The sequence below is a fragment of the Natator depressus genome, chromosome 1 (assembly GCF_965152275.1).
Source record: "Natator depressus isolate rNatDep1 chromosome 1, rNatDep2.hap1, whole genome shotgun sequence".
NCBI classification, from domain to species: domain Eukaryota; kingdom Metazoa; phylum Chordata; order Testudines; family Cheloniidae; genus Natator; species Natator depressus.
Window position 1 is genome coordinate 44,182,324 of NC_134234.1, and position 21,133 is coordinate 44,203,456.

The following is a 21,133-nucleotide window of genomic DNA, read 5'->3' on the forward strand; positions in this document are numbered from 1 at the left end:
GTAGAATGGGTTATAGATTGTAATTGGCCATAAGTGCAGTGCCCTTATTCAGTCCATGATTTTTAGTGTCTAAGAAGGTTATGAATTTATGCTCCCAGGCTCATGTTTTCAAAGTGTTGTGCAGGTTTCCTTTGGGGATGACGACTGATTGGGTCAGATATAGAATGACTGAAAACCATCTCCACCGAACAAGGACACTCCACCAGAGAAGTAGATTGCATCATGGAACAGGCCACCCAAACACCCTGAGAGAACTTGCTTCAACACAGAAATAAAACTCCATGCACATCCCCAGTGGGGTGGTAGATGACAACATTGGAACCCATAATGGAATAGCATCAAACACTTACAACCCATATTCAGTGGGGACCACATCCTGAAAAATCTTCCTGAACCCCCTCTTCTGGCCTTCAAACAACCCCTCCCCACTCCAAGCTTATCAGAAGTGAGCTCCCCACGGAGGAGGACACCAACTCAAAGCAGCACTAGATTCTGACAGAACAGATACAAAACCTGAATATATATTTCCACTGCTACAATGATCAACTCCCCCTATAGCATGCCTGTCAAGATCCCTGGGTCCTACACATGCCTATCACAACTTTGTAGTGCACTGAATGAGGTGTCCCACATGCCCCAGTAGCAACTATGTGGGTGAAACCAGTCAGTTACTATACTCTTGAATGAACTCTCACAGGAAAACGATAAACAAAAACACCACATCACTTGTGAGTGAACACCTTTTCACAAAGTGATCATTCTCACCTATCAGTCCTCCTCATCAAAGGAAAACTGCACAACACTTTCAAAAGACGAGCCTGGGAGCATAAATTAATAACTTTGTTAGACATTAAAAACCATGGACTGAATAGCAACACTGGATTTATGGATTATTACAACGATCTATAACTCATTTACAACTCCTCCTCATGCTTCCCCCTCCCCTTCTCTCCCCTCCCCTTCCCCCCATTACCGGAGGGGTGTTAACAGGCCACTTCACCTTGAATTGTCCCTTGAAATACATGTTAACCACTTACGCAAAACAATCTTTCACCATGCATTTAACTGTGACACTCAGGACATGTCTACACTTGATGCTGCGGCGATCGATGCACTGGGGGTCAATTTAGGGGGTCTCCTGTTGACTCTGGTACTCCACCAGAATGAGAAGCATAAGGTAAATCGACAGCAGATTGTCTCCTATTGACCAGTGCGGTGTAAGCTACGTAAATTCCAGCTACATTATTCATGTAGCTGGAGTTGCATAACTTAGGTCGGCTTACTCTGTAGTGTAGACAAGGCCTCTGAGTTACGGTATGTCTACAGCAAAACATATGTCACTCAGGGGCGTGAAATAAACACCCTCCTAAGAGACCTAAGTTACACTGACAAGCACTAGTGTGGACAGCGTTATTTTGGCAAGAGAGCTACTTTTGCTGCTCATTGGGGATGGTTTAATTATGTCGACAGGAGAGCTCTTTCCCCTCAGCATAAAGTGGCTACACAAGATCTTACAGTGGTGCAGCTAGTTAGACATAGCCTTAGTTTCCCAGCCCTGAAGAAGAGCTCTAGGGAACCTTGACAGCTTGTCTCTTTCACCAACAGAAGTTGGTCCAGTAAAAGATATTGGACCAACCTATATGTATCTGTGTTGACTCCATTTTGGATGTGGGTTTTTTTACTTTGTCTGTTACCTCTTACCTCCATCTTGGACTGGTATTCCTACAGGATAGGGCTGACAGAAGAGGGTTTTGAAATTTGAATGGTCTACCATTTCAAATACAAATAGCATGGTTAATAGAAATAACCCAGACGAGGGGTGGTAGCTTTTTCGCTGGGAGCGTGGCTCCTGTTGATAAAGCTCTGTCTGTACTGGCGCTTTTCAGCGCTAAAACTTTTGTCGCTCGTGTGGTTTTTTTCACACCCCTGAACAACTAAAGTTTTAGCACTGAAAGTGGCAGTGTAGACCCAGCCTAATTCCAGGGACTGGGAATATAGCCATGTGGTCTAAACTCTCAGGACCTGAGAGTGTGCCTAGGGATTCCAAGACAGGAACAGGGACTACACTCTTTTAAGACTCCAGGTGACTTAAAACACCGAGGGATAGGGTTACCATACATCTGGGTTTTCCCAGACATTGCCTATTTTTTGATCCTCTGTCCGGGCGGATTTTTCAAATAAGAGGCAATGTCGGGGTTTTTGCAGAGCAGGTGTTGCAGCTCAGAAAGAGTCCCAGTTGGTCCCTCCCTGTGTCTGCATTTGATTGGTCCCTCGCAGTTGCTGGATTCCGCACACCCGGGCCCCAGCTCCCAGCCCTGAGGAGGAAAAAGCCCCACAAGAAGGTGCTGATGGACGTCTGTCTCTGCGTCCCTGATCTGCGCCAGCTGCCATGCCGCTGTGACAGGGAGCAACACTGGCCTCAAGAGTGAGTCCCCAGGTACCTCTTTCAATACACACATGACCCCCTCCGCACCCTCCAAATACCCCTCTTCCCCCTCCAGCAGTATCCTCTTTTTAGGGACCTGAAAAATGGTAACCCTACCCAGGGATTCAGAGGCTAAGCAATGTGATGGGACTCCAGGAAGGGGTACCACTGTGGGCATTCTGCACCAAAAAATTAAAAATGCACACAATATTTTAAAATTCTGCAAATTTTATTTGTCATAATAACACTACATAGTCACGCCAGTTTCAATTATTTTGGTAATTTATTTCAAAATACTTGTCAGCAAGTATGTCCGTAACAATACGAACACACACAAATCCCCCCGGGGTAGAGAGTTAAAGAAACCACTGTGACAGTCCAGTTCCTTTTTTGCCCCCCACCCCCCTCCAGCCAATACGCCCAAACCGGCTCCCCTCCAGAGCCCAGCCACAGCCCCCCGCCCCTTGCCCAGATACCACCTTCCCCCCTGAGCCCAGCCGTGTCTACCCCACAGCCCAGACAACCACCCTCTTCCATCCCCAGAGCCCAGGGATCCAGAGGGAGAAACAACCTGATGTTTGGTCCCAGCCTTGCATGGAGTTTCCTGCACACTGCCCTCTCCTTCCCGCAGGGAACTGCAGGTGCCAAAAAACCTCTAGCTCACTCTCCTTCCCCCTAGTAGTGTCTTCTATGTGCGAGCTGGGCTCTGGCAGGTCCAGTAGCCCCTGGAGGCAGCTAGCAGCACTGCAGTGCATTTCTGGCGGGGGAGGAAATTCTGCACACACAACATTAATTTCTGAAAAATTCTTCATTGATCAGTGGTGCGCCAAACCAGATCTGTGACAACAGCTAATTTTAGGCTGACTAGCCTGATATCCATTCTAGGCAAAATAATGTCTGATAAAGGACTCTGTTAATAAAGAATTGTAATATAACTCAATCAACATGGTTTCAAGAAAAATAAGTAATGTCAAATGGTCTTGATTATGTACCTTGAGATCATAAGGTTGGTGGGTAAATGTAACTTTGATGTAATTAGGGCTGTCAAGTGATTAATTGCAATTTTTAAAAAATCATGTGATTAAACAATAGAATACCATTTATTTAAATATTTTTGGATGTTTTCTATATTTTCAAATATATTTCAATTACAACACAATACAGTGTGTACAGGACTCACTTGATATTTATTTTTGATTACAAATATTTGCACTGTAAAAAACAAAAGAAATAGTATTTTTCAATTCACCTCATACAAGTACCATAGTGCAATCTCTTTATCATGAAAGTTGAACTTACAAATGTAGAATTATGTACAAAAATATGTGCATTCAAAAACAAAACAGTGTTAAACGTTAGCACCTACAAGTCCAATCTGTCCTACTTCTTGTTCAGCAAATCACTCAGAGAAACAAGTTTGTTTACATTTGCAGGAGATAATGCTGTCTGCTTCGTTTACAATGTCACCTGAAAGTGAGAACAGCCGTTTGCATGGCAGTGTTGTAGCTGGCGTTGCAAGATATTTACGTGCCAGATGCGCTAAAGATTCATATGTCCCTTCATTCTTCAACTACCATTCCAGGGGACGTGTCCATGCTGATGACGGGTTCTGCTCGATAATGATCCAAAGCAGTGCGGACCGACACATGTTCGTTTTCATCATCTGAGTCAGATGCCATCAGCAGAAGGTTGATTTTTCTTTTTGGGTGGTTTGGATTCTGTAGTTTCCACAGCAGACTGTTGCCCTTTTTACAGACTTCTGAATGCATGCTGTACACCTCATCCCTTTCAGATTTTGGAAGGCACTTCAGATTCTTAACCCTTGAGTTGAGTGCTGTAGCTATCTTTAGAAATTTCACATTGGTATCTTCTTTGCATTTTGTCAAATCTGCAGTGAAAGTGTTCTTAAAATGAACAACATGTGCCGGGTCATCATCCGAGACTGCCATAACATGAAATGTATGGCAGAATGCAGGTAAAACACAGAGCAGGGGACATACAATTCTCCCCAAAGGAGTTCAGTCACAAATTTAATTAATGCATTATTTTTTTTAACAAGCGTCCTCAGCATGGAAGCATGTTCTCTGGAACAATGGCTGAAGCATGAAGGGACATATGAATCTTTAGCGCATCTGGCATGTAAATATCTTGCAACGACAGTTACAAGAGTGCCATGCGACCGCCTGTTCTCACATTCAGGTGACATTGTAAACAAGAAGCAGGCAGCATTATCTCCTACAAATGTAAACAAACTTCTTGTTCACCCAATCGCGAAGGGATTGTCTACACTGGCAATTTACAGCGCTGCAACTGTCTCGCTCAGGGGTGTGAAAAAACACCTCCCTGAGTGCAGCAAGTTTCAGTGCTGTAAAGTTCCAGTGTAAACAGTGTGCCAGCTATGGGAGCTGTGCCCCTTACTGAGGTGTTGTGGTGTGGTGTTTTTTTTTTTTTTTTGGAGTGCTGGGAGAGCTGTCTCCCAGCGCTGCGCTGCGACCACACAAGCCACGTTAAAGTGTTGCCACAACAGCACTTTAGCATTTCCACTGTAGACTAGCCCTGAGAGAAACAAGTAGGACTGGGTGGACGTGTGGGCTCTAAAGTTTTACTTTGTTTTTGAGTGCAGTTATGTGACAAAAAAGACTACATTTGTAAGTTGCACTTTCATGATAAAGGGTGCAGTATGGTACTTGTATGAGGTGAATTGAAAAATACTATTTTGTTTATCATTTTTACAGTGCAAATATTTGTAATAAAAATAATATAAAGTGAGCACTGTAGACTTCGTATTCTGTGTTGTAACTGAAGTCAATATATTTGAAAATGTAGAAAAACATCTGAAAATATTTGATTTCAATTGGTATTCTATTGTTTAACAGTGCGATTAAAACTGCTATTAATCATGATTAATCTTTTTGAGTTAATCGCGTGAGTTAACTGCGATTAATCAACAGCCTTAGATGTAATATATTCAGACTTCTCTAAGGCATTTGACTTCATATCACGTGGTATTCTGATTTAAAGATTAGCAGTACACATGATCATCATGGCACGTTAAATGAATTAAATTCATTAACTGACATCTCAAAATGTAATTGTTAGTCATGAAATGGGGATGTTTCTAGGGGGTCCTGCAGGGATCTGTTCTTTGCTTAATGTTAGTGGCTTTTAAGGTTGAAAAGGGAATGTGTATCTTTATTCAGGCTGACTTGCTGTTTATTCCTCTCCTCCTCCTGCTGTAAATGCAAGACATGTTTCTTTGACCTTGCCTTCTCTAACATAAACATCCAGCAGTAAAACACTCCATGTCCACTGCATGCATTTCTACCCCTGGGGAGAGGATGAGGGAACAAACACTTGACATTATTAGTCATACTGCTTAATGCACTACAGGAATGTGCTCAGATACTACAGTGATGAGCATGACAGAAGAACCTATCGAGAACAGAATAGAGTTCATAGGATCAGAGTTTCCCTCCAGGGAAGTCTTGTTGGCTTGTTGTTCATGTCAGGAAGGGTTTCTCTGAGCATGACTCCTCAGGCTCTTCAGTGAGTGCTGTTGTCTGCTTTAGGTGCCTGGTCTACACATATGGTGTGCTAGGCTAATACTTTGAAAAGCCTAACTAGCCTGTTTTGGTTCATTTTAAGCATAATGAAGATATAGGTCCTGGCTTGTGGTTAGCACAAGATAGAAGTGCCAGAAATTAACTGTAAGTGTTCCTATTTATGATTTACAGAAATCTTTTGTTCTTTTCAAATCCGCAGCCACTTTCTCTGACTCTCCCCCCTACCATCTGTACGTACTCACCATTAGGTGCACATACTCAGAAATGCCATGAGTTTGTAGGTGCTTTATTTCAATACATTACTTTGGCGAGTACCAGTAGGAATGCTGCAGTTTAATTCTGTATTAATTTCTCCATCATTATATTGAAGATTTGATCTTTAGAACTTGGATGTATTGTGATAATGCATGTAAATAAAATATAAAAAAATTAAACAAAATATCTGTTTCCAGTTTCATTATTCAAAGTTTTGTGCTTTTCAGTGTGCAGGGGAATCCATGGCTATTAATTGTTTTTCCCTTATCTAGTTTCCCAGTGTATCTGAAAATTGAAATCCCTAATAATTACTAATTTACCCCTAGTACTTGGTGTTTTAATATTTCATTGTTAATAACTAAACTGACTGCTATTGATTATACAATTTTTGGGGAGGTCGGTGTACTGCACTAGTCTGAGTTAATCATGCAAAGATAAAATAGCTTAAATCCAAGATTAATTTCTAATTGGATGAGTTAAATCCAAGTTACAGTATCTTAAAAGGAAGCTAGATATGGAGAATTTTAAATTAGTACTGCTGAGACTAAATTACTTTGTCATTAATAATTGTATCTGTTCTTTAGGATGTTTTCATTCTAATACTGTTGTTAATGGTGTACTCGAGTAGAATTTTATATATCTATCTATATCTAGAGAGAGAGTCTTCTTTAATTATCAAGGTTTCTCTGTTCTTTAGGGGAGTAAGCACATTCGATAATTAAACACTTCATTAGAGTTGCTATAGTACAGACACTTCAGAGGGAAATGAGAATGATGTCCCTTTGATGGGTTTAAGACAGAAGAGTATTCTTCTATCAGATATGTAGTTGAAAACATGTGGCTCTGTTTTAAGAAGCTGTCCTTAAAGTGTGACAAATTTAATTTAAATTCCAAGAGAACTTTTTACTGTAACTTAATATGTTTTAGTTGGAAAAACCACACATGATACTGATGCTTTTAAAGCTTCAGCACAATATTTTCTCTTGCTATTTTATGACTTTACTTAATTTTGACATTGATGATCAAATAATTTGAATAAAGGCCACATAGTAATATGGTGTCCCGGATCCCAGTCAGGATTGGGGCCCCATGTGCTGGGCATTGCACATACCTATAGAAGACCAGTCCATTCACAAGGAACCTAATGTACAAAAGGTTAGATCCTACAAAGTTCTAAGCAATTCCCAGAGGTGCATAGTACTCAATTCCTATTGACTGCAATAGAAGTTGGGGGGTGCTTAGCACCATCTTAAGTGGGTACTCAACACCACCTGACAAGGCAGTATTGTCCCTAAAAGATGAACATGTGGTGTAGGAAAACACCTTGGGGACTGGTAAGAATCAGAGTTTTGTAGATTACCTGCATGTACAACTTTCAGCTTTGTAGGCTTTTAAGTAGGTAAGTGAATAGTAACTTTAATAGATCTCTTAACAGGCTACCTACCTAACAGTTAGCAATTTGTAGTTGGTACATTTGAACTCACTTTTCTTTTTCTTTTTCCACTGTGTGGCAACTATTTTGGTTACATAGCATTCTTTATAAATATAGCTCATGCTCTTATGCCTTTGGTAAAATATTTACACAATATAATACACAATACAAAATTAGATTAAAATAGAGAAAAATGGATGTGCTGTCAATACTGTAGGATATTTCTTTTAACTAGTTCACTGGTCACTAAATTTTTTGCTTTACCTACAATCTCTACTAGCACTGTCATTACTTAGGTCTTTATATGGGTGGACCTGGTAGCACTGCCTGTACTTAAGTTTGCCTGACATTTTTGATTTCAGTACCCTATTTGGTTTCTTATGTGCTGTGTGAAGTTATTTTTTCAGCAATTTTGAATTTGTCACATTTTAATTTAATTGACTGTCCCTTTTTTGTGTTGAGATGGGAATAATAGAAGCTGTTGAACTACTTTCTCTAAACCAGTCATTATTTTACATACTTGTATCCTATCCCCTCTGTATTCACCACCTTCCTAAGGTAAACAATCCCAGCTTTTTCTCTCTCTCTCTCTCTCTCTCTCTTCGTATGAGTGCTTCCATTATATTAATTTTTTGTTGCCATTCTCTGAACCCCTGCTAATCCTAAAATCTTGGTTTTAGACAGATAATCAGTAATACACACAGTCATAAATATAAAGGGAAGGGTAAACACCTTTAAATCCCTCCTGGCCAGAGGAAAAACCCTTTCACCTGTAAAGGGTTAAGAAGCTAAGATAACCTCGCTGGCACCTGACCAAAATGACCAATGAGGAGACAAGATACTTTCAAAGCTGGAGGCGGGGGGGGGGGGGGGGGGGGACAAAGGGTTCTCTCTGTCTTTGTGTGTTTTTTGCCGGGACCAGAGCAGGAATGCAGGTCAGAACTCCTGTAAAGGGTTAATAAGCAATCTAGTTAGATATGCGTTAGATTCTGTTTTGTTTAAATGGCTGATAAAATAAGTTGTGCTGAATGGAATGTATATTCCTGCTTTTGTGTCTTTGTAACTTAAGGTTTTGCCTAGAGGGATTCTCTATGTTTTGAATCTGATTACTTTGTAAGGTATTTACCATCCTGATTTTACAGAGGTGATTCTTTTACTTTTTCTTTAATTAAAATTCTTCTTTTAAGAACCTGATTACTTTTTCATTGTTAAGATCCAAGGGTTTGGGTCTGTGTTCACCTATGCAAATTGGTGAGGATTTTTTATCAAGCCTTCCCCAGGAAAGGGGGTGTAGGGCTTGGGGGGAATTTTGGGGGAAAAGACGTTTCCAAGTGGGCTCTTTCCCTGTTATATTTGTTAGACGCTTGGTGGTGGCAACAATAAAGTCCAGGGACAAAAGGTAAAATAGTTTGTACCTTGGGGAAGTTTTAACCTAAGCTGGTAAAAATAGGCTTCGGGGGTTTTTCATGCAGTTCCCCACATCTGTACCTTAGAGTTCAGAGTGGGGAAGGAACCTTGACACACATGCTATTCCAGATGAGACCTTTGGGTGTGTAGTGGACCAGTGTTAACTAACATTGAGATATTGATAATAGAGTTGGTTACATTAAGTATCAAAGATATGAAACGGGGAATGTCTGCAAAAAGAGTTTAATATTCAGTTACAGTGGTTTTGCAAGTAGACTTGCATATGGTAATATGCGTTAGTAGTAGTTTTAAAGCAAGTGAAAATGAATATTTTTTTAAAATGTTTTTGCCCCTAATGTGCTAGCTTATTTACTTCATACCTTTTATAACTATAATAAACACTTAATACTCCCAAGACCAACATGGTAAGGGAACTTCCGTTATTCCCATTAGAGCCTACCAACTACCCATCACCAGCAAGGACATTTCTTACAGTTGTGTTGAAAATGCAAATCTGTTAAATATTAAAGAAGTCATGGTTAGTTTTGTGATTTGTGGATTACAAAGCTATTGGTAAGAGTGAAAGAAAATTAGGTCACAAATTACCTCCTTAGGCCTGGGCTACACTGGGGGGAGGGGGGGTTTCGAACTAAGATACGCAACTTCAGCTATCTTAGTTCAACTTACCTGGCCGTCCTCACGGCGGTGAGTCGACCGCGGTGGCTCCCCCGTTGACTTCGCTTACCCCTCCTCTGCTTACTCCACCACCCGATCCGGTGGATAGTGAAGACATACCCTAAGATAGTCCTGCTATTGGATGGAGGATTGGTGTGGCAAAGAGTTGCCTTCCCTTTCTTGCCTGGGTGTTAGAGAGAGAGAGACTGTGCAGAGCTGACCTACCTCAGAGCCCCACTGCTACAAGAAGGAAATGAAGTTGACAACATTTGTGAGCCTGCCAAGAACCCTGAGGTTGGCAAGCAATCACTTGTACTTCTTCTGCTTATATTTGGCTGTAAAAGTGAGTTATAAACTGATTTCAGATTACTTTGACTGTTAATCTTTTATATAGCTCAATTTCTCTAAAATATTGTTTTTCTGCTTTTTCCTGCCCATTAAAGGGTTGCCACCTTTCCTCTTATTTTAAAGGTTGTGTCTTTGTGTCAGATAGCCCAGGCCCTGAGCAAGCCAATATATAAGGTACTTTGGCCCATATTTCAGCAAGGTTCATACATTGTGATAAAAACTTACCATGAATAAAACATTGTTGGGTGCTGTTCTTTAACCTAAGATTGGTAATTTTTCACAGGATTGTCCCTAATTTCCTTCTCACGTAGGAACCTGCATTTGAAGTTTACAATCTAAATTAGACCTTGCACAGCAAGGAAGGCGGTCCCAAAAAAAAAAGGCAAGAAAAAGGGGAGGGGGGAGGCGTTATAGAACAAGTGTTACCACATTGGAAGATTGAGGTAAACTCCTTTTTATGAATCAGTCTTGATATTTTAAAAAAGTATCAATTTCAGGAAATGTATTGAAATACATGGTGGCAGCCAGAGATAACCATTATTATTTCTTCTTCTATTTAGACACACACAAAAAGCTACATTACAAGAAAATTGCATTTGCAAAGTTAGGCTCTCAAATTGTGTAATATATGAATTGTTCATGTAATCTTAATTAAGACCCCTTGTGCATATGCATTATGAAAGTCTAATTACATGATCATATACTATTTTAGAACTCTTGTCTCATTCAGTGAACGGGATGCACAGTGCTCAGAGTGGGTAGTTATTCAGTATTGCTTTTTCTTGATTGAATGTGTGGCCCCAGGACATGTTTATTGCACACCAGTCAAATCCTGCGCTCAATACAGTATTTTCTTATGGTCTTTTCCGTGGCAGTATTACAGTCACTGGGCTAACTGTGCCTCTAACTCCTCATCAATCTCTTTGAGTGCACTGGCTCTGAAGCTTCAAGCTGTCACCTCTCTGAGTGGAATCGGGTGAATCTCCCACTCAGACTGGGCTTTGGGATGCATTGCTGGAGTGAAAAAACAGATTGACAGGACCAGAAGAGTACCCAAAAGTTACCTACTACAGGACAGGCCCAACAAAAAAAAATAACAGAACGCCACTAGCTATCACCTTCAGCCTCCAACTAAAACCTCTCCAATGCATCATCAAGGATCTACAACCTATCCTGAAGGATGACCCATCACTCTCACAGATCTTGGGAGACAGGCCAGTCCTTGCTTACAGACAGCCCCCCAACCTGAAGCAAATACTCACCAGCAACCACACATCACACAACAAAAACACTAACCCAGGAACCTATCCTTGCAACAAAGCCTGTTGCCAACTGTGTCCACATATCTATTCAGGAGACACCATCATAGGGCCTAATCACATCAGCCACACTATCAGAGGCTCGTTCACCTGCACATCTACTAATGTGATATATGCCATCATGTGCCAGCAATGCCCCTCTGCCATGTACATTGGCCAAAGTGGACAGTCTCTACGTAAAAGAATAAATGGACACAAATCAGAAGTCAAGAATTATAACATTCAAAAACCAGTCAGAGAACATTTCAGTCTCTTTGGTCACTCGATTACAGGCCTAAAAGTAGCAATTCTTCAGCAGTCTCTCATTGGAGTCTGTTTTTGAAGTTTTTTGTTGAATTGGAATTAATTTGCAAACTGTACACCATTACATTAGGCTTGAATAAAGACTGGGAGTGGATGTGTCATTACACAAAGTAAAACTATTTCCCCATGTTTATTCCCCCTCCCCCCCACTGTTCTTGTCAACTGCTGGAACTGGCCCACCTTGATTATCACTACAAAAGGTCCATCACCACCCCCTTTCCCCCTCCCCCCGGCGCGCTCTCCTGCTGATAATAGCTCACCTTACTGATCACTCTCGTTACAGTGTGTATGATAACACCCATTGTTTCATGTTCTCTGTATGTATAAATCTCCCCACTGTATTTTCCACTGAATGCATCCGATGAAGTGAGCTGTAGCTCACAAAAGCTTACGCTCAGATAAATTTGTTAGTCTCTAAGGTGCCACAAGTACTCCTTTTCTTTTTGCGGATACAGACTAACACAGCTGCTACTCTGAAACCTAAAATAATAAACAGTCTGTACACATGCTTGCCTTCCCTAGGGCTTAACATCCTTGGCAAGCTTGGGAAGTCCCCAACTGCTTCAGACTCTCCCACAGAACCTGTCTCTGTGCCTGTCAGTCTGTGCATGTCAGTTCATTGACCGTTCTCTTTTCCCCCTTTCAGAAAGTCTGTTTAACCATTTAGTGTTCCTTTGACCTCTTGGCTCCCAGCCTTGGAAAAACAGCTATTAAATTTTGGCTGGAGTGTGGAAGTAGCATTTTCATTAACAGCCTGGCAGTTGTCTTGTAATAACTTGTGTTTATTGGGAGGCTGCTTTTCTAGAGCTATAGTGTTGTCTTCCTGCTTGTTTTCCCATTAGTTCCCATTAAAGTAAAGGAGTACTACTTTGGGTAATGGTCCCTGTTGTATTCCACTAAGACTTAAGTATGCATCTGGAGTTGGAGAATTTGAAAGTAGTGTCCATTGATTTGCTCAGGTGTCCTGGATCGCCTCGTGCTTCTATCTGAGGTGATAAAGGGCATGGCAGGCTGACCACATCTCCAGTTCCTTCTCATCGCCGTATGGTCCAGATTGGAACTCTGTCATTGTTTCTGATGCACTTCTAAAAACAGTAGTTGTACAGAGTTTTATAGTAGTTTTGCTATTTTTTTCTTTCTTAGTTTTAATAGTTAATAGTTTCATAAAATCATTATATAGCAAACAGCAACATGTCTGCCATAGACACTATACTAAGGTATCTGAGTGTTTCACAAACAATTTTTTTTCTTTACAGCATCTCTGTGAAATAAGATGACAGTATTTCCTCCAATTTTACAGGGAACTGAAGCACAGAAAGATTAAGACCAAAATTGTCCACTAATTTTAAGAGTCCAACTTGAGATGCCTTGGGCTTTATTTTTATTTCAGAATATTTAGCGTTTGTGTAGCACTTTTTTGTTCAGAACATAGCTCCTAGTGATTTTATTTGCAATTGTGAATGCACAGTACTTCTGCAGATCAGGCCCCAGGTGTCTCAGGGCATGCAGAAAATGAGGAACATACTGTTGACCACATGTGAAAAGTTTGGAGTCAGTGACTTGCCCAGGACCACCTACAGATTCTGTTGCAGAGGCAGGGATAGAATCTGTTTCTCCAGGGTGGCTTTGACTGCCATAACCACAAGACCATCCTTTTTCTTCCTGCAGTCCTCTGCCTCATTCATTACATACTTTCCAACTTTTGTAATACAATAGAACCTCAGAGTTACGAACACCAGAGTTACGACGAGCTGACCACAGTCCTCATTTGGAACCGCAATTACGTAATCAAACAGCAGCAGAGACTTAAAAAAAAGCAAATGCATTACAGTACAGTGATAAATGTAAACTACTAAAAAAATTAAGGGAAAGAAGTTTTCTTCTGCATTGTAAAGTTTCAAACCTGTATTAAGTCAATGTGCAGCTCTAAACTTTTGAAAGAACCACCATAATGTTTTATTCAGCGTTATAAATATTTCAGAGTTATGAACAACCTCCATTCCCAAGGTGTTCGTAACTCTAAGGTTATGCTGTATAGAAATAACTGTATCACTCACTCTGCAGTCTTGACTAATTGCTTGAGTATCGTCCCTCCTATGCACTGAATGAAGTACGGGTCCTGTGGAAACAGTATAAGCTAGTTTTGTTCAATTACTATCATAATATTTATGAACAAGGGGGAAAATTAAGGCTTCACAACTGCTGCAAATAGCTGAGGAATGTTGAGAGTCATGAATCCTGGATTCTATTCCAGGTTTGAGAGGGGAGCGTTCTCTACTGGTGTGTTCCTTCCTTCAGCATGTCCTACATTTGCCTCTATCCCCTACCTGTCCCTCTTTAGCCTGTTCTCTTCTGCTGCTTTCCCTCCTCCTCTGACCTGCCTTAGCTTGCTGCTGTCTACCCTAGCCTGCCTTTGTTGTTGTCTTTTTTTGAACAAGTCAGGTTACTCTCACCTTCTCTGTATTACTTGGGAGCACTGATAGCACAGGAGAGAGAGTCTGTTTGTTGTCAGTTCCAGTTCCCAGGGCCATAGTGGCCCTGGCTGTTGGAAGGAGCGGTTGACCAAAAAGTCCTACTCTGCTCTGGACTGGAGCATGCTTACTAGCTGTGTGCAGGTAGAGCATACTTGGGGTAGACAGAATCTTCAGAGAATAATTGTCTAGCCTGTCACAAACCCTTATGAAGCATGTGCAAACAGATTGGAAACCTTGTTTTACTTAGTGTTCTGGGTTCCGCCTCATAGTGCTTGTGGGACAGGAAAGACCCTGGTGGTGTGTGTGCGGTTAAAGACCTGGCTTCCCAGAGGTCCAGGACAGGTAGCCCTTTTCTCCTATTGCTCCTTGTAGCTGCAGCTGCTAACAGGCTTCAAGACCAAATGTAAAAATAAAATAAATAGCATCCCCCTCCCCCGCTGTGCACAACTTCTAGTTTCAGGTATTTCACATTTATTAATGGTGAACTAGAAGAGTCTTTAGTCTGCAGGGCTGAACAAAATGCTGAATTTACTGCTGAGTTTTAAACTGCTTCGAGGATTTGATTGGTAGGAACAGGTTTTTCAGTATGAAATTTTAGTTTTGTGAGGTTTGGAGAAAAGGGAAGATAATTTTCCTTACATGCAAGTTTTAATTAATTTAATGTACCTCTTGGGATATAAAAGTATGCATGATTTTTCAAAATCTGTACTGTGAGTGTTTCAGAGTAATAATTTTTATTTCTATGTAAGCTGATGTACTTGTAATTTTATCAGCAAATTGTTTATACCCCAGATTTCTTCACTAAAGACTAACTTCTCATATGTGATAAATGTAAAATTGTGTTCTTGAAGTTATTGTATTGTATAGGACCTTAAAATGTTTTCTAATATAATAACTACTTGTATTTGAGGTTATCAATCTAGGTGCTGGTAGTTAATACAGCTTAGTTCTTATTTCTAAGGTAGCAAGCCGGGCATTAAAAACTACCAAAGGATCAAAAGAACATGATTTACAGAACTTAAATTGCTTGGAAGCTGTTATCTGAGTAGTGCATAAGTTTGCTCTGAATGCACATAGCAGTGTGTTTAAAAACTTCTTTTCTTCTTTCACAGGAAAGATGATAAAGATTATGCTTTAAAACAAATAGAAGGTACTGGAATTTCTATGTCTGCATGCAGAGAAATAGCAGTAAGTAACAATCTCTTTTTATCATCAGTAAGATTTTAATAAAGTATTTTTTGAAGTGAATGCATCTTAATTTAATGTTTTAGTTTCAATGAATCCTCTACCTTTCTAAATACAGAAGAAAATCTTAAATTTGAGGTTTAAAGTAAACCTAATTCCTTTATATAAGAGTTTGTCTATTAATTTTTCGCTGAAGAATGGTGCAATTCCTAACTTACATTTTATTATTGCATATTTAAGCATAATAAATCATAATTATCTGTACCTCTGAATGCATATTGATTAGTACTGGAAATAAGTGTATGATTTTCTCTTTATTAAAATAGTGACTGTCTGAACTTTGTTATATTTTTCAGCACTGTTCGTTTATAGTAAGTTTGGGTATAGTGGTTTAATTTTAGTTTACAATTTATTTCCTTTCCCATTGAAAGACATTGTACCCTTAAAAGTAATATAGCCATATCTGATCGCTAGGGGAGCGCTCAAAACAAATTTCCAATATCTTGGCAGATAGCAGATATCAAATGCAATTTTGTGTCTGGATATTATGTCGGTCTGTGACTTTTTTTCCTGTCTAATATTTAAAGAGGAAAATCATAGAACTACATTTTAATGCAAATAGTTAATGTAAGACAGAATATATACATCCTGTAAATATTCTATTATTCATATAGAACACTGATTAATTTTTTAGATTTGCCAGTGCACCAGATCCACTTGGTGATATTAAGACCCTTAATTATTTAAATGTCAAGAATTTGGTGATTCACTAATTTTAAATAAAAATTTTTTTCTTTGGTTAAGTGAGCTGTCACTTCTTCGTAAAATACAAACTCATGAATCTTTAAATATATCTTTTTGTTTAGGATCATTTTTGTGTGGATCCCTTGATTTCTTATTTTGTTCCCAAATGATTTCTTAACGGTGCAGAAACATTGTTTGTGGATGCAGATAATTGACCGTTCTGGTAAACATCTTCCTGAAATTAATGCTTAGTTTTTTTTATGAAAAGTTGATATGAGAGAGGTGAGGTGTGATGCTTTTGATTTTGATAATTTTATTACTTTATTACCAATGAAATACATAATATAAGATTAGAATTGTATTTTAAAGACCTAAGCCAAGACTGAGACATGACTAGTGATTTTTGGGTGCCTAGCCTAAGACATCTTAAAGGGTACTGACTTTAGAGAATAAATGCTCAATAGTACTTCCTGAAAATCGGTCCATTCTATTGCAGTTCAAGTTAGGCACCCAGACACTGAAGGTCTCCCTCCCTCCTCCCAAAAAAATCTCCAGTCACTTTTGGAAAACTTGACCTTTTCTTAAAAGTGGAAAATCCTAGGTGTGTTTTTTTTTTTTTTTTTTTGTTTTTGTTTTATTAACTTGTTGTGGATATGATAGTGTGACATAGAACTGAGTAAGACTGTGAAGGTCCATGAAAGAGTTTTGGTGAGAGACTCAACATTTTATGAAATAACATTCTGTACATACTTAGAATGCTGCTATTATTTAAGGTTTCTTGACACTTCCCATTATAAGACCCTGTTCTCAGTTGCTTATAACTTTGTGAAACTCTAGCCATTTGGGCTGAAATTTCCCATACGAGTATCTGCTGCAGGCTGAAGTTGTTTTGGAGAATTACAGCTAAAACAGTTCAGGTGTTTCAAAGAGAGAGTAGGTGAAAATAACCTTTTTTTTTTTTTTTTTTGCCAATGTTAAACAATGCTCATAACGGTTGCACCAAGAAGCTATAGTCCCTCACTGATTTGGAGTGGGGTCTTGAAATTTGGTAGTGGGAGTCACCCTTGTGATAAGAATGTATCTTTTGCTGTGCCCATGAAAAGTCACCTAAATTTGGCCAGGTTATGAGCCTCTGAAAATGTCAGTTTGCACATGCTCAAGAGAGACTTGTTTGGATACCAAATTCTCTAAAGATTCCAGTTTTGAACATGCTCTGTCCCAGGGCTGCAGGGACTGAACAGGACTTTTTCTGCAATTGCTCTTGGACACCAGGGGCCACTATAGTGCCAGCTGTTTGGAACTGAGAGTGGGGAGATGCTCACAGTGCTCTTGCTGACTGGATCCAGGAACTAAGGAGAATGCACAGCAGTGGGATGCAGAGGGGTCAGGAAAAGGAGTGGGAGGGTGAATGGATTGTAGGAGCCAAAAGGTTCAGGAGGAGCAGAAGGGGTAGGCAACAGAAGCTAGCTGGGTGTGGCAGCGGGTGTACAGGGGCAGAAAAGTCTATGTTCCTTCCTTACAGAACTTGGAATTGAACCTCAAAGTCATCAGTTGCTGTATTCCTTTATCAGCAAATAGCTGTGAAACCTACTGGCAAAGTGTGTCATCCTTCCTTCTCCAGGGATTGGGTCACATAGAGAATAACAGCCAGCTGGGGCTTCCAGTAACTCCATTTAAATCAAGTGAATTAGAAGATTACTATTAGCAGTACCTACGATATGCTAGGTGCTGTCTAAGCACACAGGAAGAACAGTCCATTCTGCTTTCTGAGCCCCTCTGCCCCATCCCTTCGCCCTTGAAGCATTCTGTTTGGTTTAGGGCACTGATGTTTGTTTAATTATCCAGCTGTGGATCTAAAGGTTCTAACTCTTCTTATGATCCAAGCTGAGGATTAGTAGGGTTCCACAGTATGGAACTTCTGTTTTTCAGGGTTTTTTTTAAAAAAGGAAATTTCCTTAATTACCTTTAAAAAATGTCCAGAGAATCCAATTTTCCAGGGTAGCAATCAGCTGCCTTAAGTGTTAGACCATTCCTTCCTGCAATCCACTCCCTCGTTCACTACATTCTTTCCAACATTTTCAGCAAGGCAGGGGTCCTGTAGACAAGTCTCCTTTCATACACATCCCTGATTCATCCCCAGAGCGTCAACCATTGTGTGAATTGATTGAGTCTGGGTTCCTGAGAGGGAAAAATAGTATGTGACCATATAATTAAAGACTGCGCTGATACATTCTGTGATAAAGTTCCTCCTCTGCCTTGGTGGGTTCTGCGCTTTCTGGCGGATTTGCTTGCCTCAGAGGTTCATGGCAGTCCTCAGTTTGGCTCATTTTGTTAGTGGCACAAACCTGCCATTCACTCAGCTAACCTCATCACTGGCCAGCATGGGGAAAAGGAGAACAATCCCCGCAGTCTCTGCTGGGCCACCTAATGCGTCGGGGAACAGGCCAGAGACCTTCCCCTCTGGTGGGACCCACAGTCCAGATCAACTCCTCTTATATCAAATAGAGAGTTGGGGGGGGATGAGGGAGAACCCAGGCCCGCCCTCTACTCCGGGTTCCAGCCCAGGGCCCTGTGGATTGCAGCTGTCTATAGTGTCTCCTGTAACAGCTACGTGACAGCTACAACTCCCTGGGCTACTTCCCCATGGCCTTCTCCCAACACCTTCTTTGTCCTCACCATGGGACCTTCCTCCTGATGTCTGATAACGCTTATACTCCTCAGTTCTCTAGCAGTACGCCTACTTGCTCTCACCTTCTTGCACACCTCTTGCTCCCAGCTCCTCGAATGCATCTCACTAACTGAGGTGAGGTCCTGTTTAAACCAAGTGCCCTAATTAGCCTGCCTGTCCTAATTGATTCTAAAGTAGCTTCTTAATTGGTTCCAGGTGTCCTAATTAGCCTGCCTGCAATAATGGGTTCCAACAACTTCCTGATTGTTCTGGAACAGCCCATTATCTTACTCAGGGGAAAGAGACCTGCTTAATCTAGGTTAAAAAAACCCTAAATGAACCTATATTACATTGACTTTATTATCTTGGAGCCAGCTGGTACAATGAGTTAAAAGATCATTGCACCACTATGCTAGACACTGTTCAAAAACCTAGGAAGACTATTCCTCCCCGTCCCCCCAGTCTGCATTAGGGCAGTCTGTTTTAGTGCATTGTCATTTGATTTATTCACTTTGTTGCCTAACCTTTTTACTTTATCAATTAGCTTTGTCATTAGATGGTCTCTTGACCTCGTAGTTCCTTTGTAATATTTGTCCAGCACTTCAATAGTAAATGGCGCTCTATTAATGTAGTATAACCTAATGATCCAGTGGTTCTTAACCTGGGGTGCGAGATGTCCTTTCTGGGGGTGCGAGACATGCCATTTTTTTTAGAAGGTAAATCATCGAAAACACATTAAAGAGAGGCACGTAAGTACAACTACTTGGTTTCATCAAACCTATGTATTTATTAACATTATATATTTTTAACCATTACAAACAGGCTTAAAGAACTGACCTACTTCAACGATTTTTGATAAGGGGTGCGAGAACATATTTTGAGAACCAAAGGGGTGCAGGCTGCAGTAAAGGTTAAGAACCACTTCCTTCTGGAATTTTATATGCACTGTAGCCACCACAGTTTGCTGTGGGTAGTAGGCTGTGAAAAATCCTTGTTCTCTAAATATGCAGAGTCTAGCAACGTTTTAGCATGAGATCAGATTAGGAATGCTCCACAGATGAAATTCAGAGTCGTTAAAGTACTACCTTGCTACAAGAGATGCAAACCTACCCATTGAAGTATAATGGTTAGTAACTGTTTGAACTATCAGCGCTTTTGCTTTGGCTGCTGAGGAGTATTTTGCTATCAGGAAAGTTTCTGTGCAGTTTAGCTTTGTAGTGAAATGGGGACTTCTGTGAATTGGCATGGTGGTTTTGTCTGCTCAGGACTGAGGTGGATGGACAAAAATGTGTGGGGAAAGCTTGTTTTGCATCTGGATGCTCTATTTGTATATTATAGCTAGTTTTTTTGGTGCAGTTCCTTTTCTTTTGGGGTTTGGTTCTGGGATAGGGTGGAATGATTTAAACCAGTGATTAAATCACTGATTTGATTTAATTTATTTAAATCAGTAAGCAGGAAACCTTGATTTAAATAATCTATTTTAATTGTTTTGCATTTATACTTATTTTCCTAAAGAGAGGTTCATTCCCATTGTTTGGTGTAACCATTAAAACATGTCGCTTTGCAATTAAACATAGCCTCTACACTAAAGTTGGTATTTCTTTTTTGCTAACCAGGAGGATACACTATATCTATACACACTTATTTAAGCAGTTTTATAATTGAACATGCCTTTATTCAGATTCTTAATTTTTATTTTTTCATGTTAGACAATGATGACTGACACACACACACACACACACACCCATCCCCACACACACACACCTATCCCCACACACACAGAGAGAAATGTGTGTTTTAAACTTGTGATTTGTGTCAAACTGTGTTTGGCTGGAAATTGGAATTCAATTAAATGTACAACAGCATTTAAAAATTGTATTAGTTAAATAAAACTAAATTGAATGTGCTAGATACATAAAGAAAAACGTTGATCAAAAGATATTTTGCATTTAAAACTGACTTATTAAACAAAGGAAGTATTATCTGTAGTTTGAATTTTAGCTGATACCTTCTGGTCACGAAATCCTTCAGGTTTTGAGAACTTCTAGGTCTCATCCTCTCCCATATTGTTTTTGTTCGTAGATTGGAAGAGGAAAAAAAGCTTTGCTTTTTCAACTCCCATTTGGTGTCTCAATTTGGAGTGAACTAATCCAAATTAAGAAAATATTTTCTCGGCACCTGCAGAAAAGGCTACTGCTGCCAAAAGCTATTTAGTGCGTCTTCAACAAACGGTGGTTCTAGGGGCTTAGCCCGTGATTTCCAGCAATTCAGTAGTTTGCCTTGCTGCCAAAGTTTTTAAGAAAACTTATACTGCTTGCATGGTTCACCTCCAGCC

At 40.1% G+C, this 21,133-nt stretch overlaps 1 protein-coding gene across 2 annotated transcripts in view; it reads left to right on the plus strand.

Moving 5' to 3' along the window:
- CDK8 (cyclin dependent kinase 8) overlaps nt 1-21,133 on the plus strand; it is a 185,249-nt gene that overhangs the window by 61,603 nt on the left and 102,513 nt on the right. For both annotated transcript variants that reach the window (XM_074958682.1, XM_074958691.1), the window contains exon 2: nt 15,314-15,389. In XM_074958682.1, coding sequence (XP_074814783.1) covers nt 15,314-15,389 — 76 coding nt within the window. The remainder of the gene's footprint in view (nt 1-15,313; nt 15,390-21,133) is intronic.